This window comes from Monomorium pharaonis, chromosome 1, assembly GCF_013373865.1.
Source record: "Monomorium pharaonis isolate MP-MQ-018 chromosome 1, ASM1337386v2, whole genome shotgun sequence".
NCBI classification, from domain to species: Eukaryota; Metazoa; Arthropoda; class Insecta; order Hymenoptera; family Formicidae; genus Monomorium; species Monomorium pharaonis.
The window spans coordinates 15,171,253-15,195,604 of NC_050467.1; the positions used below are offsets into that span (position 1 = coordinate 15,171,253).

The window sequence follows — 24,352 nt, forward strand, 5'->3', positions numbered from 1 at the left end:
ATGAAACATTCTACAACAATGTTAATATTTATTTCTTCTGAATCAGTCAATATAAGACATATTTTTCCAACCTGAACGCCATATTGGTAATTTTTCTGACGAATAACCACAGCATTTCCAATTTTGTATAGAGTACCTTTAAATATTATTTTATCACATTCAAAAATATCAAATTTAATATTAGCACATCGTATTGCATTTCTTATTGCATCTGAATACAGCTCTTCGTTGAAAATAGTGGGTTCATGCACATCAACTAAATTTCGCATATCAGAACCAGACCGTAAAAGACACTGTAATCTCTCATGTTTTATACTTAAAGATTGTGTAACATTAATAAAATTTTTTATATTTCGAATTACTCTTTTGAAATACGTATGCTTACTTTCAAACCTTAATGTCCACACTTTAATTAAAGGACCAAATTGATCAATAAGATAAGGATAATGGCTTAAATAATGATGTTTAGGGCGTAAATTTTTCATAAATAATTCTGTTCAAAAATCTAAATATTCATTAATGATTACTTGTAAATAAGGCAGAAAGGATTTATGAATAACAGGCGCGCATACAATTTCCATGATTTCAGTTAAAAGTAAAAGGCTATGCCAAATTGGATCATTGCTATTTTTAACGTCATTGTACACCATGAGTGGCATAAATCTCAAGAGTGTTCTGATTTCCCAAGCTTCACCAACGATTCTATCACAATTTGGTTGTATTTTCACTGGCTTATTTCTAGAGTCTTCAGGTGATAAAAAAAACTTTTCAATTTTGCAATTTAATCGTTCATATGTAAACCACTTTTTTCGTACTAATTCTTGCACAATGAGAGCCAAATCATAAGCAACAACTCCTTCCATTAAATCGTGACCTAAACATGGAGGTAAACCAGGCTTGCAAACATGAAAGCTTTGCAATTGATTGAAAACAGAATCAAATTTAATGCCATAATTGTTTTGATTATTTATCAACATTGTACTTACAGCTGATTTATAAGATACCTCAGTACGTAATTCAAAAGATTTACGTTCATATGATTTGCTTTTATTAAACGTATTTTCAATGCTATTGTTGCATTTCTTTTTACTTGTAAAAAAATCATCATGCTTTATAATACAATAACGACAAAAGTAAATTGCAGAACTAAAATTTTCCATAAAACCACCAAGAGCGTGACTACCCAGATTGTCACCAGCTATGAAAACTAGACCTCCTTTTCTTATATTATTTGGAGTAATCTCAATTCCAAACGTTTCTAATATTTGTAAATCTTTAACTATCGGACCATACACTTTATTATGATCAAATAATTTTTCTTTTACTAAAGCCACTAATTGAATTGAATTAATATGTGTCCTTATATAATCGGGAAGATTACCGAGGCTCATATATACTCCTAAAATTTTATGCTTCGTTCTTGCTGATCCGATAGGATTTACTATCTCAAAACTGTCTTGATATAATATAATTTTAATTGCTTTAGGATTTTTTGCGAAAAATTCATTTTTTTTAAACATTTTACCATCAATAAAATCTTGAAAAATATCTGTACTACTTGGTAATGGTAAGTCTAAAAATGCTTCTATACATTTATCTGCATACATTGCCTTTATAGTTTTTAAAATTGGAACGTAGTAGAAAAAGCTTTCTTTACTTTCAGCATCTGTATCTAGTTTTATTTTTTTTGGCGCTACATATGTATTTTTATGCATGTAATAATTAGTTCTTTTAAACTTATTATTCAAAAGTTTATTGTTCTTTAGAAACAGATCGTTTAAAGTTAAATCTTTACATATTCTATTTATGTTACTCTCCGATATTTTCTCTTGTTTTAAACATTGACGAACATTGTCCAATATATTTTGCCACCCATAATTATACATATTTTCTATATCAGCTGCAAGATGATCAATTGTAGATACAGGAACGAGATACTGGCTTTCAAGCTTTAAGTAAAACTGAGCAATATACGTTAAAAATAGTTCGTCTTTATTTTCATTATTATTAATAGAAACAGCAGAAGCCTCATCGGTTGATAATGCATTTATTTCAACTGGCAAATTTTCATATTCATTATTAATATTATCGTCTTCTGTATATGTTAAACACAGATTCCGGTGATATTTACTTAAATGTCCAGTGAAGGACTGGACATTCTCATATGCCTTATTACAATTACTGTACGGACAATTTACACGTACATCATTTCTGATGTGCTCTTTAAGATGTTTTAAAAATTCAGAATAATTTTGAAATACTTTCTTACACACAAGCACAGTGCAAATTAATTGAGCATTTTGGTTAACGAGACGTACTTTTGACGAAATGCTTTCAGTTTTGATAGAAACACGATGTGTGCGAATCATATGCAATCGTAAATTGTTTTCTTTTTTAAAAAATTTACGGCAGTTGTTGTATCCACAATGAAATTGATCAGATACACTTTTGTGGAATTGTTGATGTTGAAGATTATCACCCCAAGAATTGGATGTATATGTACAAAAATGACAGTGATACATTCTAAAAATCTGAAATTATATTAGAATGATAATTAAAGCTGAACATATGTATAAATGGCGGTAGTATAAAATTTTTATTTCTAGAAGGCCTTTATAATAATTGCTAAGAGTTCAAGGATCTTCTAAAAATCATAATTTATTTTAACTTTTTATAATTAAAAAAATCTGTTTTTACTCCGCTAAGAAAAAGTAAAAGAAACTGTATTTCTTATAATTTTTGCGAGAAATCTGATGGTGTTAGTTAAAATTGCGTCATATGATGAGAACACATAGAAAATTGGGGAAAATCTGGAAAAACGCGTGGTGTCGTAATTATTCGCGAGACAGGATGCTACGCTACATGTATCGATACCACATATTATATATCTTATACACATATATCATATAAAAATGTTATATTAGTAGCGAAAATATAAGGCGACAAAGAAAATTCTCGAGCGTCTGCACGGCGCCCGCGCCGGCCGGGGGCCGGGGGTCCGTTGAGTGGGGGAAACCGTCTCGAACGTTCTTCGTGCAAGCACACGACTGTTGCATCTAATATTTTCAAGACGTGTTCACCAAGTGGATCACCACCAGGCCTTTACGACAAGCTACCGCTTCCGCCGTCACACGAGCTGTCGAACGAGACATCGTCCTCCAACATGGATGCCCGAGAAGAATCATTACTGATAATGGACGTCAATTCGAAAGCCGCGAGTTCCGCGACATGATCACCCAGGCCGGAATCGAACACCGGAAAACGCCGCCATACTCGCCCCAATGCAACCCCGTCGAGCGGGTTAACAGGACATTGAAAACGATGATCGCGCAGTTCATTGGCCAGGATCACCGCCAATGGGACCGACACCTGCCACAGCTAACGTTCGCCGCCAATACAGCTATTCACGAGAGCACGGGATACACGCCGGCAATGTTGACGTATGGACGGGAACTTACCGCACCCGGCACGCTACGGGCGAAACATGAACAAACCCTGGGTGACGCACCGACCGACCGACCAACCGCGAGAGTTCAAAAGATTCAGCAAATGCGCGAGCAATTTGAAATCGCCACCCGCCGACAAGAAGAAGCCACGGCAAAACAAGCGCGATATTATAATCTGCGGAGGCGCAACTGGAGGCCGGACATCGGACAGCACGTCTACCGCCGAGAACACCCGTTGTCGAACGCCCAGGAACATTTCGCGGGCAAGTTAGCGCCCCGCTACTCGGGGCCGTTCACCGTCGACAAACACATCTCCCCGGTCATCGTCCGCCTGCGTGATCAACAGAATAGGATCATCGGCACCGCACATGTTAAGGATTTAAAAGACGCCGAAACGGGACATGACCGGGAGGGTATATAAGGCGCGACGAGTTGCGAAAAGGAAACGGCAGTCAACATGGGGAAATGCAGGAGCACCCTCCGAGAGCGCCTCGCACGCGCCATCGCCAGACCACCGCGCATCCCGGTAAGCAAGCGACCGTTCGAGGCGACGGCCCGCCCGTCGCAACCGAAGCAGCCGAACGACCAGGCGACCGACCAACCACCCGCCTCCGGCCAGGGAGCGCCCGCTCCGACGCCGCAAGCAACCCGACGGCCGCCGACCATCCGCCAACGGACCGTCCGCTCACGGCAGGAACGGCTGTACGATCCAGCTCCGGACAACGTGGCCACCGCTCGCCAAGCCACGCTACTGGCAACATTCGGCTCGACGCTCTCGGACCTCGACGACGACGACGACAACGAGGTAACCGCAGAGCACGTGACACCCGCACCAGCACCCATGCCGGACATCGCGTCCCTAACAATCACGGAGCCCAGCACGGCCCCGCCAGAGGACATCTCGTCAGCGCCACCGTCACCATCGGTGCTGCCGACACCGCCGCCAACACCGCTGCCGACGCCGCCAGCTCCGCTGCCAGCACCGGGGTACTTCACCGGGCCCCCACCACCAACAACCGCCCCGACGGCATCACCGCTACCCGGACCGCTGATCCCGCTGGCTGCCATCATCCCGGAGGGACCCTTCCCCGAGGACGCCCTCCGTACCGTGCCGTGGGACCGCATCCGTCCGGGACAACGATACCGTCACCACGGGCATAAAATCATTGTTCGGCGCCGTCGCGACGGGTCATGGCTAGTGAAATAAAGTAAAAGTTCTTTTGTACATATGGACAGGGTCTGCCGAGGGGGAGGTGTAACGAGTCGTTCCTCCGCTACCGCTAGAGCGGAGGTAAGGCCGTTACCCCCACCTCGCGCAGGTTCCCTCCGCTCTTCTCGCCTTCCCTCACCACCGAGTGGAGGGTATATAAGCCCTCCACCCGAGACCGGAGTCAGAGCTTCCCCGGCCTGCGAAGTGAGCAGACCGTTCCTCCTGGTGTACTGAGCCAGGCATCCTCGAGCGCGTATTGAGCGCCGTCACCTAACCTAGCGATCCTACCCGGGCACGCAGTGAGTGCCTTCCCGGCCGCGTATTGAGGGGCCGCACACCGCCACGCTCCGTACCTGAGCTCTCGGCCGCGCACTGAGCGGTCGCCGTCGTCCCGACCCGGGGACTCCGCACTGAGGAGAAACCGGTGCCGCGACTGTCGCCACGCGGGGTGGCAACGGCAGCGCGATCGAACAGCTGATGCGCCGATCAGCTGAGACCGGGTAGCGAACCGCGCCGCCAACCGCACCGCCTTACACGCCGCTGCGCCGCCAGCCAGGCTGGCCACCGTACACCGCCGCGCCGCTAGCGCCGGGCCTTAAGGCCATATCGCCGCGCCGCACGTCGCACCGCCGCGACCAACCGTAGCGCCGCGATCCGCCGCCATCACCGACTACACGCCGACCGATCGGCACGCACACCGCACAGCCAATCAGGGCATCCGCCGCGACACTGTCGCCAGCACCACGCACACGAATACCTCGCACGACGAGAACACACCCGTGTAAATAGTAGCATAAGACATTGTACATAGTAGCATAAGGAATTATTAAATAAACATATTATTATACCGAACACGCCGTCTTCTCATTTATTCGAGCCCGCCGCCCGGACCCTGAATCCCGCGGCTATCCGTAGCCAATAGGCACACAGGATTCAACGGTTACAAACGGAATAGAAATACTAAAATCATGTACAGTGGTGCAATCCAACCGAATTCGCCATATATAATTTGTATTTGTGAAATCGTGTTGAATGCCAAATCTGAGTATCTGGAATGTGAGATAAGTCGGATAAATCATTTATGCGTGGAGATACTACGGAATGACAATAATCTTGCGTGCTTGGTGACATTGTCGTTGTCGGATGTGCATTTTTGATTGTATGCTTTTGGTTTTAAAATATTTTTTGTAATATTTCTTAGTGATAACGATAACGGCATCTGCTGTGAATTTGCCAAAGCTGTTATATATATTACAAGAACTGTACTCTATGTGTATAGCACTATTCTTTAGATAGATATACGCTTGTAAACTGACCGTTAGATGTAATCACACATTACCGCAACATTTTCTGTTTTACACATCCTATATAATATATTTCAAGCCGTTGTAGTGGTATAATTCCATTTTTTGTGAAGTTGGAGTTAACCACTTGTTTAGAATCACACAGGAATATTCTGTTTATTTAAACAAATGGAGGAAAAAAATTAAAAATGTACTATTCAAATAACATATTCATATATTGCATATTTAAATGGCATATTTAATAATTTTGTAATTTTATAGAAAAATTTTTTAATAAGATTACATGTGTAATGTTATAAAAATTATAACTAATTTTATAGAAGAATGTTTTAATAAGATTACATGCAATGTTATAAAAATTATAACTAATTTTATATTATTAATGTATGCAAAACTATATAATAAATGAATTCCTTTTATAATAAAATTTATTAAATTTTATATCCTAACCTAAAAATTAGCCTAATCTAACAACAGGTACATAATTATCATAAACTCATAAATCGCAATAAATGCAAACATATATTGCTGTCATATTATAAACGTCATATAACATATAATATGCAATATTAGTTTGAACATCATGTATGTACTCATTATGTAGTTTTTTGCAAAATTTTAAAGATATCATAACATGTCTGCGATCTGAGCAGCATATGAGCCCACATCTGTGTCTATATTTGTCATCAGGTTTGTAAGAGATATGAGTACAATATGATCTCAGAATGCATATATTTTGCTATCTGGGAATTGTCAAAAGTTACACAGTTGCCGCGACGATCATTGGTACTTTATTTGCATCCTGGATAATTAACAGTATGTCATATTGCTGGCAAACATACTTAGGAGAAAAGATCTATCGGCTATCATAATGGATTTCATTGGTTCACTACTCGGAGCATTACATTTTATACGTTCCATGTTATACAAAGGATTGGACGAAAATCGGCAGACCGATTTGATATCGCTCACAACATTAAATCTCATATAATTAAACGCTCTTATGGGATTTTATTTTAGTCTACTAATATCCATCACGATTGTGATAAAATTAATTTTTACATTTTATGTGAAAAAGTACGAACTGAAAAAAAGCAAGGCATTTGTATAACCCAATATAATCTACATATTTATATTGAATTATACACACACACATACACACATTTGTATCTTTTTTAGTATACATAATACACAACAATTCATATACTTTATACTTTTTCATGTATTTATTACATATATTAATAAAATATTTTATTATTTTTGTAACAATATATTATGTCACTATTTCTTTTTCTTAAAATAAACAGTATTTAAGAAATATTAATAAATGTATATATATATATATATTTTTTTTTTTAAATCGCGCGCGGTTATATTTAGTTCCTTCAGCCCGAACTTTCTATGAGGGCGCTGAAACACTAGGAAAAGAAAATACATGGCAGTTCCCGTGCCCTGACTGACACCATGGCGCTTCGCACCTTATGGTACGTTTGTACACAATGCTAAAGCCTCAGGTCCATTCATTAATTAATATTCTGACATATCTCATCAGGATCTTACACGCTGCTAATTTCAGCGTCTGTTACATGAAATTAAATGTGCAACAAAGCATTTTATCCCCCGGATGGGAATATCTCGCTCGTTTATAGAAACGAAGGTTCTCATTGACCAGCGGACCTGAGCCTTTATATATCTGTTTTAAAATACATAAAATAATTATTACACGAGTGAATCTGACTCGATACGAATAAAATTCACGTAAATTATCCCGTTTGACTCACGGTGATCTCATATACTTCCCATGTAATTATTGAAATCTCTTGCGGTCTCTCTGAGACTGTAATTACAATTAACACATGATAAACAATATTCAACCACTGTATTCGGAAATACAGCGTTATCGAACTCGGGATTTCAACGATTATATGTTCCGCAATGCGCCTATGGTACATAGCGTTTTGCCCGGATCACGACCATGGGCATCCTAACCTCGACCTGTCATTCGTATGCAGGCCGGGTTGCCTGCTTGTCAGGGGCCTTTCGCGACGTCGTCTGTCTCACGGCGTTGTCTCCGTCGCGCTTCCTGTAATTCAAATCGGGTCTTTTCTCAATCTTTTATAATATATTTTAATGAAACATAATGTGCTTTTTATAATAGCAACAAAATAATATTAGACACGCTTATACTATACGTGTATCAAGGCAATAACTAAATATAATGCAGTAATTCAAACAAACGTATATAATATATATTTTTTCAGCGATTTCGCGTTACATTTGGTTTTCGCGTCGCACGCTTTCACACGCGGTCTCACACACGCATGCATACTCGCTCGCTCGGCTTTGGCGTCTCGCGCGGTTACCTTTACGAGTAACTAAAATATATAATTAATAAAATAAACAAAATTCAATTTCACAAACATAATTAAGATATTGCGCTCTTCGTACGCGAAATGTAACAACGCTCGCATTGTCTTTTATTTATAACTCGACGAACTGAGATGCGGGGGGAATGCTCTACTCGTCGTCGCTCTGGTTTCCCCCTCGTGAGGTGGTCGGATCGGTGTGGGCCGGCGGATATGACTCATCCGGCTCGGCTGCCTGCGCGCTCGGCGCATCTGCTGTCACCCTCGGGGTCGGCGTCGGCTCGCTCGTCCGCGCTCTCGGCGATGTCGGCGATAGTCTCCTCTGCGGCTCGGCTCCGGTACCTCCCGTCGTCCGGTCGCTCGTCGGCCTCGGGTTTATCCTCGTCACGGCGATGGATAGGTCTCGGATTGGTGCGAGCGTGGCAATGCCAGGCGGCTGCAAGGTCGGGTCGGAAGAGGAGAGAAAATTGTTGTAAACGGTTCGGGTACGCTCCGTAAGTGAAAAGCGTCTTGTAATCCCGAAAGGAAAGCAATAAAGTTATTATTATATAATACTTTTTTTCCTCTTTAATTGTTTAGAAAGTACTGTTACGTCCAGCCTTATAGGATTTAACTCTTTATTTGGTAGGAAGGGTATTTCAAGAAGAACAGGTAAGGCAGGAAAGAACGTAACAAAACGTGTAGAATTCCCGTAGGCACACAGATTAAGAGAGGGTAGGTGCCTCGGATCGAATGCACTTTTTATGACTCAAAAATATAGGTCAACGTGCCGATAAGGCCCCTATAACCTGTTTCGAGTCGTACGTCTGTCGGTCCAAGTTTCGAGTCAACAAATCGAATCGCTTTAACTCGGGATCGGACCAGTTGCAGTCTTTTTTGGGGATGAGAAGAGGTCGTTATTGATTAAAATAAATAATGAAATTTATGTAACAAAAAAATAACAAAGTATTTATTCTAAATTTTCCAAAATCTTATAAGAATATAAATAGGCGCTGAAGTCATGATTTAACATAATTTGTTGGCTATGAATTTATAAAGATTAAATTACAAGAATGGTTCTAAATAAATTTCGCAAAAGTTTACAAAGTTTAAAAATACGCAAAGGGTTATAAGAATAGATTTTCGGTTGAGTTTACAAAAGTTTTAAAGTTTAACAAAGGGTTATTAATAAAATTTAAAAAAATACACAAAGGTTATTAATATAAATTTCGGAAGTGTAAAACTAATGGACAGCTTTTTGTTTGTGAGTGACATTATATCTTAAGTAATTCGGGGAGGGAAGGTGAGGAAAGTGCAGACTCTTGAAAATTAAAACCGTGAATTGTTGTTTGGACTCTCGAATACTAAGGGCGGAATCCGCATACCGGAACGACCGGTCGGACTCTCGAACGGCAGCCACGGAATTTGCGCACCGGAACGGCCAGTCGGACTCTCGAGCGGCAGGGCTCGCATCCGCAAACCGGGAAAAAAAGGGGGACAAAAAACTCTAAGAGAGAATTATTTATAAATAATAGGTTATCTTAAAGAATTAAAACAGAAGGGAGTGGATGTGTAACGTAAAAACAAAAAAAATTGTGAGACTTACTTATTACTGGTTCTCGAATAAATCCGTTGAAATCGAAGGAATTTCTTGACCAGATGGAACAGCACTAAAGTTTATTTGCGCACTAATTCTACATGATTATTTCTATTACTAACTAACTACTATTTTTCTCGTTACCAATTACTAACTCTCTTATTAACTGAACTCATTATCGATTACTAACTGGGGTGAAAAACTAAACTGAACTGACTAACTGACTAACCAACAACTAACTCGTTCTCTTCAAGATTTGGTATTATATATACAGAGTCTTACAGGGAGAGGATTCAGATGTGGGTGGTTCAAATATTCTAATTGGTAGGACTCCTTTTTAGAATTGTGGTGAATTCTAAGTTTTCTTATTGGAGAAATAGTTTTTCCTTTTTGCCCAATCATACGTTAAGTAATCAGTCGAAAGTTTCTCTGTTTCCTCCCACATTCCTTTAATTTTATCGAAGGGATCCGATCTATAGAGATAAATAAATCTATTAAGAGATAAATAAATTTTTTTTTATCGTGCTAGACGTGCTACGGCATGGTTTGTAGACGGAGGAAACGGTTATTTATTTTTTGCTTATGTTTAGATACTTTATTGCTCATTTTTTGTGAGGAAACGTAAAACTTTGCTTAGATCCCATGTTTGTTTTTGAATTTCTATCTTCAGAATTTATTATTTATTGACTCAATATTCAAAACGAGTCGGAATTACCAACTTGGTCGTTTCGTCCACTCATGTTTGTCATTACGGTTCTAACAGACTAATCCTAGACGCATAAAAAATTATCGGAGACCGTTGAAACGGAATTTCTTTTATAAATTATTTGTTTTTCTGACGAAGGGAAATCGTGGAGTCTGCCGGACGTAACAGTACAGTCACTTTAATTTTTATATGAAAACATTATATTATAATTTTTTTCCTCTTTAATTGTTTTGAAAGTACAGTTACTTTAATTTTAATATGAAAACATATTATAATACTTTTTCCCTCTGTTTTGATTGGGACTGTCCCGATTGCGCACATAAGCGATTGGACACAGTAGTATTTCCCGATTGGACACAGACCCGATTGGACACGGACCCGAATGGACAGAGATTCAATTGGACACAGACCCGATTGCACACGGACCCGATTGCACACGGTCTCGTTTAATCAATCGAAATAGATATCAGTATTTGTAATACAGAAATGGTATTTTTTTAAAATCTTACAAAAACATATTACGAGTCTGATACCGGTTATTCTATTTAAAACTTTTGTTTTTTTTACGATATATTTAAAAGTCAAACATAGAAGACAACAAATTCAATAAAATAATAGATTTTATAAATAATGTATTAGAAAGCGATTGCGCACCGACCCGATTGCACACGACCCGTTTGCATACGGACCCGATTGCGCACCAACCCGTTTGCACACAGATCCGATTGCGCACCGACCCGATTGCACACGACCCGATTGCACACGACCTGTTTGCACACGGACTCGATTGGACACAGACTCGATTGGACACAGACCCGATTGGACACGGACTTGATTGGATACAGTCTCGATTGCACACCGTCCCGATCGGACACAGTCCCGATTGGACACGGACTCGATTGGATACAGACCCAATTGGACACGACCCGATTGGACACGGACTCCATTGTACATGGACCCGATTGCACACCGACCCGATTGCACACGGACCCGATTGCACACGATATGATTTTGCATTTCAGATAGTACATGGGTTAGCGACTTGGACGGGTGGGTGCGGGAGGGGGGCGAAGCCCCCCTTGCACCCCTCCGCGCGCGCGCGCGCGCGCGCGCGCGCGCGCGTGTGTGTGTGTGTGTGTGTGTGTGTGTGTGTGTGTGTGTGCACAAAGCGTTTTCTGCACCACATAGGTTTGCGACTATAAAATATGTATAAGAAAGAAAAATATTATAATAAATATTTTGTACGTATTTTTATGTCTATTTTTATGAGTTTGCCAAGTATAAAATAATTATGATAAATATTTATGAAAATATTAAAAATAAATATTTATGCTATTATACAAAAATACAAAAATATTTCGAGCTTATATACCATAAATATTTTTTAGTACATTTAAAAAATATATTTTATATATTGTTAATAATAATTTCTAAATAATTTATGAAAACGATTATATAATTAAAAAAATGTTTTTTAAAATTAAATTCGTATAATATAAAAATTTATTCTAAATTTTCTGTGCTATCCAGGTTGTTTTTGCATTATTCTGCGATGCGGAATCGTATCGTGTGCAATCGGGTCTGTGTGCAAACGAGTCGGTGCGCAATCGGGTCGATGTGCAATCGGGTCCGTGTGCAAACGGGTCGGTGTGCAATCGGGTCTGTGTGCAATCGGGTCGGTGTGCAATCAGGTTTGTGTGCAATCGGGTCCGTGTGCAAACGGGTCGGTGCGCAATCGGGTCCGTGTGCAATCGGATCGGTGTGCAAACGGGTCGGTGCGCAATCGGGTCCGTGTGCAATCGGATCGGTGTGCAAACGGGTCGGTGCGCAATCGGGTCCGTGTGCAATCGAGTCTGTGTGCAAACGGGTCGTGTGCAAACGGGTCGTGTGCAATCGGGTCGGTGCGCAATCGCTTCCGTGTGCAAACGGATCAGTGCGCAATCGGGTCGGTGTGCAATCAGGTCAGTGTGCAATCGGGTCTGTGTCCAATCGGGTCTGTGTTCAATCGTGTCTGTGTTCAATTGAGTCCATGTCCAATCAGGTCCGTGTCCAATCGGATCTGTGTCCAATCAGGAAATACTACTGTGTCCAATCGCTTATGTGCGCAATCGGGCCTCACTCGTTTTGATTACTGTTCCAACTGTTTCAAAAAAATTTTTTTTTTATTTTAATGCATGTGCAATTTTATAGATAAGACATACTACAGTATTGTATAGTAGAATAAACTGTAATTATTTAAAATATATTGTAATTAAGATATTAAAGTACATATTGTACGAAATTCATGTACTGTTTTTGAAAATGTGAAAAACTTTGTATGTGTAGTATTTTCTCTCATATTATGTTTTTGTGTACAGTTTTCTATAATTTGTAGTTCACGTTCAACATACATGTCTGATTAATTTTTTTATTAAAATGTAAAAAATAAATTTTATTAAAAAATAGCATAATTAAATTGCAAATTATGGAATATCATACAAAATATTATAATCATAATTTGAGAGTAAAGGCTACATGGATTGATATTCTCTGAATAATGTGTACTGCATAACTAATAATTATATAAAGACATAATTTTGTTGTGCTCCTGTTAGGGTACGGTCACATGGCGTTCGAAATAACAGAATGGAAAAAGCAAATAGTAGGTGTTAACCAATCAAAAAACCATAAAACAACGGAATGGAATTGTTCTGATTAGTTAATCCTTACCATTTGTTTTTTCCATTCTATTATATTTTGAACTCTGTAACTGCATCCCTAATGCTGTAATAAAATTACGCCTCTGATTGGTTAAACAATACGCATTACACAGAAAATATTAGTCCATATAGCTTTATAGCGTTATTCACTGGGAGAACTAGTGCGCACTGAGTGAGCACTTACCACAGGAAACGTGTTTTACGCTATATGGGTGCGTTCTTAAATTCGCAACGGACGCAGCCAGATACACCAGAATGTCATTCCATCTTTGTTACTTATGGAAAGTTGAACAAAGATAGAATGACACTCCAGTGCATCCGTTGCGAATTTAAAAACGCATCCTATGAGTGAAACATGTTGCCTGCGGCGAGTGCGCACTCAGTGCGCACTTGTTCTTTCAGTGAAAAACGCTATTAAATATTACACGTGCACAAATTTCCTGAAACCCTATATATTTATCTAATCATATTAAGTATTGTAACGTGCGCACCGCGGAAATGAAAGACACTTCTATTCAAAGAACAGCCGACTTTATTAAGATGATTACAGACACGTCTACACGAGAGCGGGACCGAGATTCAACTAGTTGTTTATGCGCGTTGTCAAGCTCTTGACAATTGACAACGCTCCGTCTCGGAAAATCAATACTATCGATCGGCTCGCGGACAGCTAAGCCGCGGTCGCGGAGTATACCGAGCGACGCACGTAACACTGCTCCCCCTCTTCTAGATTGTCGTCCCGACAATCCGAGAGGCAGTTTCTGTGTAACTTTTGGAAGGCCACTTCAGCTCCAGGACGATTTCTTGTCCTTCTAGCGCTGTCGCAACAAGTTCCCCAATTACGTCCAACCAAGTGTCCCTTCCTCCGAAAGGGGCTTCCACGGACTCTCTTCCACGCAGAGCTGGCCAGGCTCCCTCGCGAAATTTCCATGCCCCTTTCCGCTTCCCTTTTCCATCCCTGTGCTCCTCTTCCACCACGGAGCTCCTCTTCCTGCCAAATCTTGCGCGTTTCTTACTTCTTACTTTGGGATCAGAGGGGAAGGGAATTTACTCTTGTGGACCCTGCGCTATTAGAGCTCTCTGTCCCCCGCCTCGGCATTTGCCCAAAGTCTCACGGGAAAACCACGAAGGCAGACTTCTTCCCACAATCTCCTTCTCCGCTGGAAAAAGTCAAAACATTCTCTCCTCGCCGCGGAGTTCTCCCATCGCGAAGTTCTTTTCGACAATGATGCTGAAACCCAAACACAACAAACAGAACAAGAACAAAGAAATTTAAATTAATAACATTTTCGCAAAACAGCGTTCTGCATAACGCGCGGAAACCCCCTGTTGCGCCTTGCGGTACAACAAAATATTTTTGCCGTACCTTGCGGTGCGGCAAAAGATCTTTCGGGATTCGTTGCTGCCCAAGGAGTAGAAACTCGCGGAAAAAGGCGGTTTTTGTAGGCAGAGTCCTCAAATCACTCACTCACTGATTCTAAGTTAAATTGACATAAAAGATTTATTTCTCTGTTGTTGTACACTGGTTGCGGTCGGCGAAGGTGCCGCGTCGTGTTACATTAGATTAGATACGGCGCGTGACTCGGAGTTAACGCGTCGTCTCGTTGCTCGCTCGAGACTTGCTAGCGGCTAAGTCCCGAACTCTTAATTCACTCGTGCGGGCCGTACGTATCGGCTTGATTACTATTCACTGATCCCGCTGGCCGCTGTTCGGCAGCGGCTTAAATAGTGTCGCGGTTTTAATTATTAGTGGGGGCATCGGGCCCTCCGCATGACCATATATGGTCATTCCCGCGCGCATCCGGCGCCCGGGAAATATTTGCGAGTTTAGCAACAATTGCCAAAATGCAGGTATGCATTTCCGGTGGCATGATTGTTGCTAAGCTGGCTTCGCTACTTCTTTAAGGTGGCTAGTGCGTTGCCCGGCCGGCAGCGCACGAGGCATGTGTCACCTGACATCTTGTGATAACGAGCCTTCCTCGGCGAGCTATCTTATAATTTTAATATTTTATTTCTTTTATTTTATAATATGAATTTATTGGTTGTGAGTGTTTCGCTCACAACACCCCAAACAAAATAATCACTCTCTTAACACTCGGGCTCGGACTCGTGCCGATTTTTTTCCCTTTCCACGAAAAGAGCCAAACGATTAGCATGTACAACTTTATTTTTCCGTTTAGGAAATTTCTGTATACAATACAAAACTTCACTTATTTTCCTAACTACTTTCCATGGTCCCTCCCATGGACTCTGCAATTTCGGAGCTCTTCCTGGAATTCGTTGAGGACTATATAACCAGTTGTCCCGGCTCAAAATTAACACGCCTCGTCCATTGATCATACCAGAACTTAGCATTCTTTGAACTTAACAGAAGACGCTGTCGGGCGAAATAATGAATCGAATCTAGCTTCCGTCTTAAAAACAAAATTAGTCTTCTCTTCCTTTCTCACGGAAGTTGGATTTCCTCTAAGAAGATCTAAAGACAAGCGAAGATCTTGTCCCAAATACATTTCAGCAGGAGACATCCCAATAGCTTCCTGTTTCGAAGAACGATAAGCTAAAAGATACAGAGGAATCCAACGATCCCAGTCTCTTTGATTCTCAGAAATGAATTTTGCCAAATAATCTAAGATCGAGCGATATTGACGCTCGACTTGTCCGTCTGACTGCGGGTGAAGAAGGGTTGTACGAGTCTTCTTAATTCCTAAAAGCAAAGTCATTTCCTTGAAAGGACGAGACTCAAAATTTCTCCCTTGATCAGTGTGCAATTCCAAGGGAATTCTGTGACGTGAAAATACTTGTTCCACTCAGGCCTGCCAGATTTGCAGATCTGTTACCACGTTTTGGCCGTGGAGGGGGTAACTTATACCACAAGAGGTTGAGAGTTGACACAGCCAGGTTTTAGGTGTCCTTCAGCGCCCTCATGATATTAACGACGTGGACATGTACTACGTAACCAATGTTCACGTTAGGGCCAGGGAGTAACGCGTATCTGTATAATGTTGGTCCCGTTTCGTGCTATTGTGCACGAAATATCCGTGCGATAACACAAAATTATGCAAAATAATCTCGAAGACCCATGATCGGATCGATCCTTGCACGCTTTTATTATTACTTTGTTCGATTTTATTATTGTCTCGCTCGTTTACATATAATTACATTATAAGACCGGCATATTTTTAAAATAGAAATCAAATAAATTTAATATTTTTTAATACATTAAATGTATATATGTGTGTGTGCGTGTATTAATATCACAATTATATTAATATATAATCTAAAACAAATTATTTATGAATAATTCTGTGATTTAATGTAAATAGAAACGTGACAATTTTTAAATTTTGATTGTTATTATTTACAATCCAATCATGAATCTTCAAAATTATTTTGCATGATAACTTTGTGTTATCGGGGACATTATATACACAATAGCACGGAATGGAACATTCTACACATATGTGTTACTCCTTGGTCCTAATGTGAACATTGGTTACGTAGTACATGTCGTTGATATCATGAGGGCGCTGAAGGGTACCTAAAACATGACCACGATCTGAAAAACACTCCTGCGCAACTCCTGAGAAAATCCACTTCTTATTAAGAACCCCATCGATTAGCAAAAGCGTGTCCCAATAAGACCAATAGATCTTTAGAGAAGGTTCTCCCAAAGCAACCTCTTGCCAACTCGGGCGTCTCGAAAGTCCGTCGGCGTTTCTGTGCACTTTCCCTCTTCAAAAAAGGACATCGAAATCATACTGCTGCAGGCGTTCTACTCATCTACCCAGCTGTCTTCCAAATTTCGAAAGGACATCAACCAGCGAAGGGAAACGTGATCCGTCCTTACCAAAAACTTCCGGCCATAAAGGTAATGATGGAATGATTTCACCGAGTCCACGACGGCAAGAAGTTCTCGACGAGTAACACAATAGTAGGAAAGCTAGACCGGTTCTAACTCGGGAGCTCCGAGGGGGGTGCGGGGGTGCGGGGGATTTCTTGCTGGTAAAGGGGAGAGGGAGGCGTCATTTTCTCCCCACCAACGTGACGCCCCCTCCTCCTTTAACAGCAAGAGACCCCCGCACCCCCACACTCCCCTCGGAGCTCAGGAGTTTTAGAACCAATATCCCCCCCCCCCTCGATTTTTTCACTCCATATGTCACTGTAGACCATGTTGTGCTGGGAATGAAGAGATCTTTTGGAATCAATCCATCATTAGATTTTTTAATTTTTCTAACGATGAGCCGACTCCAAAATATTCCCCCTCCCCCAAGATATTAGAAACGTATAGTTTTTAGACTTACATTACGACTTTCGTCGTGTTGGGAGATATTTTTTTTACGTAATCCATGTCACTTGTGCGTTGAATTGGGAGCAAAGAGATCTAATGGACCCCGAGCAATGTTAGATTTTTTTAATTTTTTCTAATATCGTACTGAGTCCAAGAGATCTTCCCCCTCCTCATCGTTTTTGAAATCAGCACACACAAATGAATTTAATTACGATGATATAGTGGCGAGTCGATCGGTGCATAAGAACACCTCACATTCGCCAACGAAAAACATTCGCGTCAATAGTGTAACATGCAATTATGATTATAAAAAATATTAAAAACAATTTGTCGAAGCTGACACGTGGGGATTGCGATATTTGTCGATTAGGTGACAATGATCACGTACCCACGCATCATCGATATTTGCCGATTAGATGGCAGTGACTGCGCACCTGCACATCAAGATGATACGTGGGTACGTGACCATTGTCACCTAATCGACAAATATCACCAGCCTCCACGTATCATCTTCAGCAAATTGTTTTTAATATTTTTTATAATCATAATTGCATGTTTCGCGATATGACGCAAATGGTTTTCGAGTAACGAATGCGAAGCGTGCCCATCCACCAGGCGACTCGCCACTAATAGCACTTCTTTCACAGTTGACATGGCGATGGGCCACGTGATGAACAAAAAACACCCCGCCTTCGGAGTCCGATGCATTCACGTCGTAACTGTTCCCCCAATTGATAAATTGTCAATCAATTGGGAAAAGAGCTACGCGTGAACGACTCGGACTCCGAAGGCGAAGTGCAGTCATCCATCATGCGACCGATCGCATGTATTATTTTCACACGCGTAAAAAACTGAATTCGCGAAACGCCCGTCCCGACGCGGAAATGTCCATCTCGACGGGTGGACGACTCGAGACTGACTGACTGACAATGAGTAAGTACACCTTTCTTATTGTGCGAGATGCTGCGTACGTAGCGGAATCTTTCATCAGTCGGAAGTTATTATTTAGACGTTAGATAAGATAGCGCCAACGCTTCGATCGATACAACTTGTAAATAAGGGATGCGGTCTAGCGTTCTCTCGCGCGCTCTTACTCTCATTCACCGCATATATATTTTTGCACGTTTTTTACTCACACCAAGCTTATGATATTAATAAGGGAAGACGTGGGGAGGGGAAGTCGTGGGAATAATCTTACTCTTTGCTATCGGTGATAGACAAAATGTGTCGCCATAACAGTTAAAATTTTATAAATAAAAACGTCGTAATTTTCTGTGTCGGCGTCGACTTATGAGGGGGACAATGCACGTAGTCGTGGAAGAAGATACCTTTTGAGACCTACCGAAGACAAAATAATATAAAAAATCTGAGAAGTGGTGTATAATTCAAAATAAGAAACGTTTGTCACACCGACTGACGTTTTAACTGAATTGTAAATAAGGGATGCGATTCGTGGAAGGGATGCGATTCGTGGAAGGGATGCGATTTGCGGTTAAGTATCGATACCTGATAGTTGCTTGTAAAAATAGCGGCTCGCTGTGAAATTGTATAGTTAAAAAACAAAATAACAAAATGCTTTGGTTGAGACAAAGGGAAAAAAGATAAAATATACAAAGATTAGATGTAGGTAGGGGGAAGTCGTTGGAAAAAAATTTTGAAATTCTCTCTACTATCAGCGATAGACGAAATCTATTGTCCAAACGGTTAAAATTTGTAAATAACAATGTTATAATTTTTTTGTCGGCTGCTAACTTATGAGACGCGTAGTCATGGGAGAAGATACTCTTGAAATCCATCGAAGACAAAATAATGTGAAAACTTGAGAATTTCAATGGGTCGAAGACGTCTCAAATTTTGACGTAAATGCGATCGCTGTTGATTCGCCCACAGGGTACATTCTCGAAGTCGATCTGGAGTATCCGCAACATCTGCACGATGGACATACTGACCTACCGTTCTGCCCGACGCGCGATAAGCCGCCTGGCAAGCGAGAACGTAAACTTTTAGCGACCTTGCACGATAAGAAGCGGTACGTCATTCATTATCGCAACTTGCAGCAATGCACTCGTCATGGTCTCCGCATAACACAGATACATCGTGTATTACAATTCGTTCAATCCACCTGGCTTCGCGATTATATCGAGTTAAACACACAATTTCGTACCCTCGCGAAAAACGATTTCGAGAAAAATTTATATAAATTGATGAATAACGCCGTATTCGGAAAAACTATGGAAAATGTGCGCAATCACGTAGATGTAAAACTTTTGACAAAATGGACAGGACGATACGGTGCGGAGGCAATGATTGCTAAACCAAATTTCCACAGTCGCAGTGTTTTTGCAGAAAATTTAATTGCAGTCGAACTCCGAAAACTTGAAGTGAAATTCAACAAGCCGATTTATGTAGGTATGTGTATACTAGACATATCGAAAATTTGCTTGTATGAATTTCACCACGAGTACATGCTACCTTTGTACCATGACAAATCTAAAGTCATGTACACAGATACTGATAGTCTCGTGTATCACATCGAGTGCGACGACGTATATGAAAATATAAGACGCGATATCACAAGGTTCGACACGAGCGATTATCCGACTGGTAACGCGTACGGTATGCCTCTTGCGAACAAAAAAGTTCCCGGGCTAATGAAGGACGAAAACAACGGTGCGATAATGACCGAGTTCGTTGGACTCAGGGCGAAAATGTACGCGTTAAAGGTGGATGGAAAAAATGACACTAAAAAGGCAAAGGGTGTAAAGTGTAACGTTGTCGCAAGAACGATAACATTCGACGACTACATGCGGTGTCTGCGAGATGAGATAGAGATGACGCGTCATCAGTCGTGTATACGATCTAAATTGCATGAGGTATACACGATACGTGAAACGAAAATAGCTCTAAGTCCATACGACGACAAGCGGTATCTCGTACCTGATTCGGTAAAGACGTTGCCGTGGGGACATTATCAAATACCTTTATAATATTTTTGTATTGTACAGCCATTTTTATATTTTATGTATTTTACGTTTTACATTTATTTTATAATTTTACATTTAATACTTCATATATTTTACGTGTTACACATATTATGTATTTTATGTTATATGTATTTTTAAAAAAATTATTTGATAATTTATGTGTAACGTTAGAAATGGACGATGGAAGGATAATAAAGATGCTTCATATATGTCACAAAAAAATTATATTTTTTATATAATGTATGCACTACACTTTTTATATGTTTATAATAAAAACAATTTTTTATACTGATTAAATAACATTGTCTTTGTGTATCCACGAATTGTGTGATCCATCGAATCCCAACCACTTGACATAAACCTCGTTTCCTTTCCTGCGCAATACTTTCTCTACCAGAAATACATCCGGGTGAGTCGCGCAATGCAACTCATGCTCGTAGAACGCTCCAGCGATAGATGTTCCACGATAATCCTCGAGTAAATAAGTTACGGGGTTGGTACGCTGCACTTTAACGATCTTGAACACCTCGGTTGTCCAATTTGGTGTGTAACCTTTCTCGAAAATTGTCTTGTACTTGCTCACGCGTACAGAGTCGCCTACTTTGAATTTCGCTGGACCAACAATCTTTATAGTGCTGTATATCGTATCCAAGAGTCTTTCAGCCATCGCAGGAGTTACGTCGACGGGTCGCACACCGATCGTTCGGTGCTTCCGAACGTTGTAATTCGACACGAGACGTGATAACAGGTCAATTCACTTGTAATTACCGTTGAGCGTAAACTGCTTCCACATATCGTTCTTCAGCGTGCGATTAAAGCGTTCGACGACCGACGCCTTCATTACCGAGTACGTGGAATAATGGTTAATGTCATGTTTTTGCAATAGTTTCTGCACGTCGGCGTTGTAAAACTCCTTCCCCATATCGGTTTGTAAATTTTTCGGACGTCTGCCGCTCTCTTGAATTATCTCAGCGATAGCGTCAGCTGTCTCGCTTCCACTTTTGCTCTTGAGCGGTATAGCCCACGCGTACTTGCTCAACACATCGATGATGGTAAGTATGTAGTGGTAACCTTTGTTGAAACGTGAGTACGGAATCATCTCGACGATATCGGCCTGCCACAGATCATCGTATCCTCGAACTATGACGTGTCTCCGCGGAAAATTTTTTCTCGCTGAAGCGTGCAGTTCCTCGACGAGTCGTCGTTTTTCGGAACTAACATTAGATTTCGGTAATTTCATGTTTGATGTATGGGGTGACGTCGATCAACTGATTTGTTTTGACGATACGCAAGTTAATTTATAATAAGGCCTGCCTCGCGAAGTTCTTCGATGATGGACAGCATCTCGTTGTCATGAGCGTTATGACCAGCCCGATGTGAGGCTTCGAGCAACCGTAGACGATCCACCAGTTCGTTAGGATCGTCCCAATGCACGTAATCGATCATGTTGTCGTTTATTGTCATAGCGCGAGGTAATTCCTTTCCGATTGCATCATCGTTTGGTGTCATAGCGCGAGGTAATCCCATTCCGCTCGTAAAATCATATTTTAATAACGGTGCAATTATACATATACTTGTATCCCTTATTGGCTAATAATCGGCCGTGTGTAACGTAATTACGTTTATGCGCGTTTGTAGCCAACAATATATCTTTGTACTTTCGTTTATCGTTTTCCGTGTAGACTGAATCGTTGGGATATCGTTTAAAGATCAGTTCGTAAAGACCGTGTGTACCAACGTATTTTACATCACCGATAATTATGTGATCACTACTGTTGACGTCGAACGTTTTATTACCCAACATCATACCATCCTTGTCTAAACGAACGCCGTACACGGTATCCATAATATTCTCTTTTTCACCACGACCGCTGAGAAAATCTCCGATGTACTTTTGACCCAGCGGCCCCAAGTGCTGAGATAACGTTTCTAGACCTTCTGACGTTTGTAATTGATTTCGAATGGTTGTCACAAACGAATCGTCGGCGGATTCAAAAACAGTCTCGAGAGCCTTATTTAACGGTTTTGGAGCTTCAATCGTTGATTGTACAGCTACCGTACGCGATGTGGACGTTATCGCTGACGGATCTATCACGTCGTTGGACGTACGCTGCACCGACGGCGACGGTATATTCATTGCATCGTTTGACGTATGCTGCACCGACGGCGACGGTAAATTCATTGCATCGTTTGACATATATCGCATCCATTTGTTCGATTCACTTAATGCATGGTCTACTGAACTGTCTTTTCGTTTTCCCTTATTTTTTATCACATCCTTCTGGATGAACGATGTTTCGATGCCTACGTCATCGACACGCGGTTCTTCCTTTATCACGCGGACGCCGGAATTATCGATGATCTTTTGCAGCGGCTCAATGAGCGGCTCGAAGTGTCTCTTCGTCGCGATATTCTCCTCGATCCTACCGGTCTTCAAAGCGCGATGTTTCTTACGATCGATTCGCTCGTTTTCTCAATTTCCTTCGCGATTTTCTCGCGCTCACGCGTTTCCTTGTTCCCAATCATGTTGACAGACAGCGTCGATCGCTTACGTTTCATCCCCAACGAAGTATCGATGACGACTAATCGCTCCGCAGCATCGCGAACTCGTTAAATCCTCTTCTATATCGCCCGTTAGTAAGTGAACTATCCTTGTCTATTACTAGAAATCCATAATCACGCCGCCAACAATCACGACATAACGCACAAAAATCATCGTATGACATATCGGTGTTAACATGATCGTTGTACACATGTTTCAGGTTGGTACCATCCTGTTTAAACAGGATCAGCAGGTTTGCGTTGTCGCGTATAAGATGTTTAGGTATTCTCGCGTACGACTGACAAAGATAAAAGCAGTCGACGTTCGAATGCCGACCCATCGCAAAATACTCTCTCACGGCATCCTGCTTGTCGCACGCAATATCGTCAAAGATGAAAATTGAGTTTGGACGCGCTTCATTCGGCGGAATGACGTCACAGTTATTGGAGAACGTAAAATAGTTAATTTCATTCATCGATCTTAACAAATTTTCCAAATACCGATATTTCGGCTGTTGCAAAAATTTCGAGTACACGTACACGTTCTCGAAACGTACACCGTGCGGACATTCCAACAAGTTTATCATAATGTTGGTTTTACCGCAGTTCGATGGGCCACAAATAATCGCGCGTATGGTAGTAGGCAGCATCGCGCCATGCTTGCGCCTCTCTCCGTCATCCCCCATTAGTCGTAACTTGTAATCGTAATTCGTAACGCATATCGCCAACGGTTGTCGCACGAATCTCATGTTTTCGGAATCTGATTATATAGTGGAATCGAACGACCTATTTATAGGCGAGTGAGTGCAGCGTATGCTGTGTATGAGTATGTGTGCGTGTGTGTGAATGCAGCGTACGGATAGAGAAAGCATAAAGGAAGAAGATAAGCTCATTACGGTGCGTATCAATGGCCGCGCGAAGAAGGAAGATAAGCTCGTCGCAGCGTGTATCAATGGCTGCGCGGGTGTGACGCTATACCCCGCAATGGTTGGGCGTGATCGCTGTGTTTATCAATAGTCGGGCGTGACACAACTTATCACCGTGCGTACTAATGGGCGATCCTGTTGAAGATGACTGCTAAATTAATATAGAATTAATATTTTTACGTTCGTTCACATACTTTTAACGTTCGTTCACGTATTTTCCACGTTCGTTTACGTACTTCTTATGTTCGTTTCACGTTCGTTCACGTACTTTCCACGTTTGTTTACGTACTTCTTATGTTCGTTTCA

General features: G+C 41.3%; 2 protein-coding genes across 2 annotated transcripts; one reads left to right on the forward strand and one right to left on the reverse strand.

Moving 5' to 3' along the window:
- The first annotated feature begins 3,903 nt into the window (after positions 1 to 3,903).
- Positions 3,904 to 4,653, forward strand: LOC114254178 (inverted formin-2-like). Its single transcript, XM_028189800.2, has one exon. It carries the CDS (start codon positions 3,904 to 3,906, stop codon positions 4,651 to 4,653), a length of 750 nt encoding a protein of 249 aa, XP_028045601.2.
- A 16,218-nt stretch (positions 4,654 to 20,871) lies between these two features.
- LOC118646516 lies at positions 20,872 to 21,246 on the reverse strand. Its single transcript, XM_036289594.1, has one exon. It carries the CDS (start codon positions 21,244 to 21,246, stop codon positions 20,872 to 20,874), a length of 375 nt encoding a protein of 124 aa, XP_036145487.1.
- Between the last annotated feature and the right edge of the window lie 3,106 nt (positions 21,247 to 24,352).

Excerpts from the sequence above, each read along its gene's own strand:
- LOC118646516 (XM_036289594.1), bottom strand. The coding sequence starts at position 21,246 with ATGGCTGAAAGACTCTTGGATACGATATACAGCACTATAAAGATTGTT.
- LOC114254178 (XM_028189800.2), top strand. The coding sequence starts at position 3,904 with ATGGGGAAATGCAGGAGCACCCTCCGAGAGCGCCTCGCACGCGCCATC.